The sequence below is a fragment of the Castanea sativa genome, chromosome 1 (genome assembly GCF_040712315.1).
Source record: "Castanea sativa cultivar Marrone di Chiusa Pesio chromosome 1, ASM4071231v1".
Lineage (NCBI taxonomy): Eukaryota > Viridiplantae > Streptophyta > Magnoliopsida > Fagales > Fagaceae > Castanea > Castanea sativa.
The window spans coordinates 20,474,351-20,480,645 of record NC_134013.1 but is presented as its reverse complement, the minus strand read 5'-3'; the positions used below and the strand labels follow the sequence as shown (position 1 = coordinate 20,480,645).

Sequence of the window (6,295 nt, the reverse complement as noted above, 5' to 3'; positions counted from 1 at the left end):
CTCACAGTGCAACCCACGTCTGAGAACTATATCTGAGTTCTACTTCTTCCATTTAAGCATTCACTGTGGAGAAGCCAACGGACTTACATGACTCTAAAGAGACATGACAGATTCATGGGACCAAATCAATTTATTTGCAACTCCCAACCTAGGAGGCTTCTTATTTGGTTACATGAGGTGCAAATAATAACATCACCAATGCGCTATTCCATTGTGATGCTACTTAATCAACAAACTCACACACCCTTGAAATATGTGTTCTCCAAAACACAAGGGATCTTACTTTAGGCCAAAAGTTAGGGTTGATAGGAATAGAGTTCCCAATTCCCACTAACCATTTAGCTTCTATGAGGAAAGATCCCAGTTCATTTAGTCTTTTAAACAAACTTAGTAATCCCTATTCTTTTCAACTGGAAATCATCTTCCTTTGGCAACCTCTCCCAAGTTTCCAACAAATAGCTACTTGAGTAGTCTAATGTTGAAATTTTATTATGTCAGTTCTTTTCTAGTAAGACCTAGCATGGATTTATCAGGTTAAAAATAATGGAATATCACTAAAAAAACCAAAATCTCAACAAACACCAATATCTGGATATAAGACATTTATCAATAAGCCTTCCAATACCAATATCTGGATATAAATTGCAAGCATCTAATATCTTTACAACATAATCCTTGTTGAATCCCTTAAAGAAGCATGCAATATCAAGAAAAATATGTTGTTCTTTTTTATTCAATCCAATAAAACTTATTTTGAGTATCTCTTGAATTTTTTCATGTTGAATGTTCTTATACATTTCTAATGCACTTCTCCATTTATGTATACTTTTACCACACAAATCAGAACCCATTACTTTTAGAGCTAGTGGAAGGCCATTAGCATAAGATATAATTTGCTCTATAAGTTTTGAATAATCTTCCTTAGGTTCATTTGTGTGGAAGGCATGCATATTGAAAAGAGCACGAGCTTCACATGGACTCAGTTCTTCGACCTTGTAAATTAGATGATTTCTTGGAAGAGTGGTTAGCACTTGTATGTCTCTTGTTGTTATAATGACTCTACTCCCTGAAGCAAACCAATTACATTTTCCAAGCAGTTTTTCTATCTGTTCTGAATTATCCACATCATCGAGAACTAAAAGAACCTTTCTACAACAAATCCTCTCCTTTATCAAATTGGTTCCTTCGGATTCACGGTCTACCTTCAAATAGCTATCTCGTAAGATCTTAGAAAAAAGTTTCTCTTGGAGTTGTATTATGCTACCATTTGGAGACTTTTCTCTAACCTTCTCTAAAAAACAACTTCCTTCAAAATGATGAGCAATTATGCTATAAACAACGTTGGCAATTGTAGTCTTACCTACTCCAGGAAGTCCATGAATTCCTAACATGCGAACTTCATTCGACTCAATATCTAAAAGTGACTTTATGGCCTCTACACAAGAATTTACTCCAACCAAGTAGCTAGCATCATATAACGGTCTCTGATTAAATATAGCACTTGATATTTCTTTAACAATTCCTTGAATAAAGTCATATTCAGATTTATATGTTGTGCAGCTACCAATCACATAGCATAAGAAAACATGACATATAATGAGTTTTTTTTTTTTTTTTTTTTTGAGAAACATACATAACATATTTAGATTTATAATGAATTAGATTAGCAGATAAACCAAATTTGAGATATCTAGTTTTGTGAGTCCTAAGATACAACTAACACATTTTAAATAAAGTACATGTAGAAGATTTCCGTACTATCATTAATATTAACATTTTTTTTTCTATCTGAAAAAATGGCTAGTAGATTACTTTTGGAATCTTAGCAAGTAGTTGCATGAAAACTCACCTCTCGTGAGGTTGCATATTTATTGGAAACCCAGTACTAGTGGTGGCGCTATGTTATGTTCGAAATCTTTTTCATATATTTTTAAAATAGTTTGTATTGTGTAACCTAAAAAAAATTATGAGCACCCTAAATTATTCTTGGTCCCTTTAAATACAAAGAAAAAGTCCAACAACAAACTTTATTGATCTAAAATTTGAAAAAAAAGAAAAAGAAAAGCCCAACAACAAAATTCTCTTTTTTTTTGTGTGTGTGTGTGGGAAACAAAAACCCTAACCTAAGAGAATCAAAGAGGCAACGTCTGCTTAGAGCTCAACTGCCTCCACACAACTATACTTGTGAATTGTATTTATCTCTCTCTCTCTCTCTCTCTCTCTCTCTCTCCATAATCATGACTATGTGCATGTATGACTAAGGTTATCAAGATCGAGATCTCACACAGAATTGATGAGAGGGTTTGGAGATCGGATTGTAGGATCGGGACGAGGATTGCAAAATCCTACTTTTCAATTAAAAAAATACTAAAAAATTCCTATAATTATAATTTATAATATATGTTAAAGAAACATAGAAAAAAGTACTTTTTGACAAAAATTACTAATAGAAGGCAAAGTACTAAATTACAAACACATAAACAAAGTTCAAAGTTCAAAGTTTCAACTTATAAATACCAAATTCTAAATTTTAACACTACAAATATGCATAATGTCTCACATAAACAACACAAAATAGCAATACATAATTTTTCACATAAATGAGATAAACCAAAAAATAATGTTTCAAACAACACCACAAACACACTCAAACATCATAACCAAAGTTTTGGTTATCTTGACTAGGTTCCTCAAAGTAAGGTTGATCATTATAAACGACACTCTCAACATTGTCAGAAATCATCACATGGCCCGCATTATCCATTGGATAATCATCAAAATCTCTCAATGTTGTTTTTGGAGGTTCATTCACTTCATTTTCATTGACATCATCAAACTCAAATTCATTACTAATAGCATGAACTTCTTTATCCTTCATGCACTAGCCCTCAACTCTCTAGTCTCTTCTCTTCTCTTCTATCTTTTGTGATTTTGTCAATTAGGTTAGGGTGAGGTGAGACTTAGAGCTTCATTTTTTGCATTTTTTTAAATCTAGGCAATTAATGGCTGCTGGGTTGATTTGTTTATTACGTTTTTTTTTTATTATCAGTTTGGAGCCTTTGGGCTCCATTTGGAGGCTGCTAAGATCAGGATCGGGATCCCACACAAATCCTACTTTTTTTTTGAAGGCCACACAAATCCTACTTTAGTACAGATCCTAAAGAGATTTGGGACGTTAATTTTAAGAATGTAGGATTTTAAGATCCTAAGATCTAGGTCGAGAACTTATAACCACGTACATGACTACTGCTGTTGTGCTAGCTGCCTGTGTTCAATTTGAGTTTCATATTTAAAGTTTGATTTTGACTTTCTTTTAGTAAAGTAACTAGTAAGTGTATATTATATTTTATTAATTGATATTTTTGAAAGAACAGTGACCTAAGATCACTACTCGTATTGTTCAATGAGGGAGAAAAATCAGTATGTGTACGTAGAACCGTAGATTGTAGTGGAGGTAATCTTTTTTTCTTTTTCTTTTATTAAAGGATAAAGTGGTACAATAATTTAGTTATAGGCACTAGCTTATAAAATAGGATTGTGAACTTTATATTATATTATATTATTTTATATATAATATATAATATTTATATATATAGATATATATTATATATTATATATTATATATAATATAATATAAGATCAATGTTGATGGAGCCACGATTGTAGCAACACAATTCTTTAGAGTTGGAGCTGTGATTAGAGATGATGTGGACTATGTTTTGGCAGCTTTAAGCAAAAATATACCTTGTGCACTGGGACCGTCGGGGTGTGAAGCAAAAGCAATGGAAGGAGTAACTTTTGCTTGGGATATGGGCTTTCGTGACGTTGTGTTAGAGTGTGACTCAAAGGTTGTCTCCGATTCTATAAATGGGTATTGTGAGTTGCCAGCTACTATCGGCAATATTATTAATGGGATCAAACATAAGCTCAAGGATTTTCGGCAGGTCTTGGTATCTCATATGAGAAGACAGGCAAGCGCCTCGCACACCTCTTAGCTCTGCATGCTAGGAGTGTTGTTAGTTTTGTTACTTTGATAGAGAAAAATTCTATTTTTGTTGAGTCAACTTTGATTCAAGATGTAATGTTTTTATCTTTTTTTTAATAAAAGTTACGCATTTCTTATAAAAAAAAATTGATGGTATTGGCTTGGGCAATTAAATTAAGTTATTGGTGTACTCAGATTCATGGCTCTAAGTGTATTGTTTTCCTTTTCACTTAACAACAACAATAATAATAATAAATCTTAAAAATAATAATGAAGCTAATAGTATTGATAATGAAGATTTCAAAATATAAAAACTTGTAAAAGAAAATTGTAAAATTGCTTATATTTGCGTGTTTATTTTTTGTTTGATAATATATTCAAGTACTTATTTTTTTTAATTAGATTTTGTATATATAATTTCAGTTTCTTAAAAAAATTCCTAGACCCACCTTGTCCACTACCAATGTTGGAAAGAAATAATCAACAATATTTTGGAAAAATAATAAAAAATACAAGGGTGAAACTCTTAACCGGAAAGGTTAAGGCCTTATTTGGATTTTTTTTCCTCACTCAATTTTCATCACTCATCACTTATCACTTAAAATACCTCAACTACCTACAAGAAGTCTGCTTAGCACCACCACTCAACTTGTCATCACTCAAAATTTTCAACTGTTTGGGGCCCCATACCTGTAACTTGGTGTAGCTTTTACTCCTTCTTTTTTTCCTTCAACTCCCAGTACCCAAACTCACCGAACCCAGTGAAAGAAGAAGAAGAAAAAAACCCAGAAACCCGAACCCAGTGAAAGAAGAAGAAGAAAAAAAAAACCCAGAAACCCAAACCTAGTGAAAGAAGAAGAAAAAAAAAACCTTAATGAAGAAGACCAAGACCCAACGTGAAAGGGAAAAGAAAAAAAGAAGAAGAAGAAGAAGAAGCCACCTGGTGTGAAAGGAAAAAAAAAAAAAAGACGATGAAGAAACCAAACTCCTTGAACCCAGTGAAGAAAAAAAAAGAGGGTTAAAAGTTGCGGCTCACTCTGACCATGGGACCTACCTAGTATTTAGTTTTAATTATGGGAATGTCATTGAAAACAGAGTTATGGAAATTGAAAATACCTAAAATGTGTTTTTAGTTTCCATAACTCATCACTCAAAAATAAGAGAATTGAGTGATGGAAAAAAAAACTAGAAACAAAATCCAAATGGACTTCTCAGCCATGGGTCTCACCATTTTTGAGTTATGAGTTATGGAAACAGAGTTATGAGTTATGAAAACAGCAAATCCAAACAGCCCCTAAAATTCTTCAACTTCAAAGATTGACCTTTGTAGGCTAACTAGCTTCCTACCAATTGATATGATCAAAAATATTCAGCAAAAAAAAAAAAAAAAATGATATGATCAAAATAGAATACTTTCACACTTTTGCATCTAGTGGTTTTGGTAAACCATTAGAAGTATAAAAGCATGGATCATGATATCAACCATTGGATACATACCCTTCCTCATAATGCGATCCAGACACACTAGCTGCTTTACTTAAGGCTTCCCTCCACCTTTGCATCTTCCCCATGTTATCCTTGAACTCCTTTTCATGGTTAGCTAGCGCTATCCCAAAGTTTCCCAATTGATTACGTACTTCTCTTGGTTCTACGTTATAAAAAATCGGTCGAAGTAGAACCATTTGGTCATCTTCCCTACACTCAACAATCTTAACAAGTTCGTCCAAACACCATTTGGACTCTGCATAGTTTTTAGAGAACACAATAACCAAAACCATTGACTCTTCAATTGTTTTGAGAAGTTCTGTTGAAATTTCTTCTCCCCTTGGAAGCTTATCGTCCATGAAGGTGTTAATGCCTTGTTGTTCCAAAGCCTTATGTAAATAGGTCGTAAAACCTGCACGGGTATCTTCACCTCTAAAGCTCAAAAAGACATCATACTTCCATCTGCGAGTGGAAGAAGAGGAGGAGGCTCCTTCATTCGTTAGGAAAACCATTGGGATCTATAAGCAGAAGATTGAGAAGATAAAAGATATGATGAATTGGGAAATAAAAGAAATGGGAGAAAGTGAATGCATGGAAAAAATGAACTATACCTTTTTGACAGTAGGATCATGGTTTTGACAATTGAGTCTTGCACCAGAAGAGCCCCGGTTTTGTGAGGCTTAGACTTGATTGAAATGCTCTGAATTAGTGCGTTTGATTGGGAAATTGATAAAAAGAGTGAATTGAATTAGACAGAGAGATCAAATCAAAATGGAAATTTGGAGTTAAAAAATAGAAGAAAGTTTGAGAGTGAGAGTGGCGTAT

The 6,295-nt window shown here is 33.2% G+C and overlaps 1 protein-coding gene across 1 annotated transcript; it reads right to left on the bottom strand.

Moving 5' to 3' along the window:
* Positions 1 to 606: 606 nt before the first annotated feature.
* LOC142622260 (disease resistance protein RPV1-like) lies at positions 607 to 5,982 on the bottom strand. Its single transcript, XM_075795711.1, has 3 exons — positions 5,483 to 5,982; positions 796 to 1,560; positions 607 to 631 (listed from the first exon to the last, which is right to left on the bottom strand). The coding sequence occupies exons 1-3, from the start codon at positions 5,980 to 5,982 to the stop codon at positions 607 to 609; spliced, it is 1,290 nt and encodes a 429-aa protein (XP_075651826.1).
* Positions 5,983 to 6,295: the final 313 nt, after the last annotated feature.

Coding starts and splice junctions, on each gene's coding strand:
- LOC142622260 (XM_075795711.1), bottom strand. CDS start 5,982: ATGGTTTTCCTAACGAATGAAGGAGCCTCCTCCTCTTCTTCCACTCGC. Junction 1,561..5,482: donor GGATCGCATTATGAGGAAGG/GTATGTATCCAA, acceptor TGTGATTGGTAG/CTGCACAACATATAAATCTG. Junction 632..795: donor TGGAGAAGTGCATTAGAAAT/GTATAAGAACAT, acceptor ATTTATATCCAG/ATATTGGTATTGGAAGGCTT.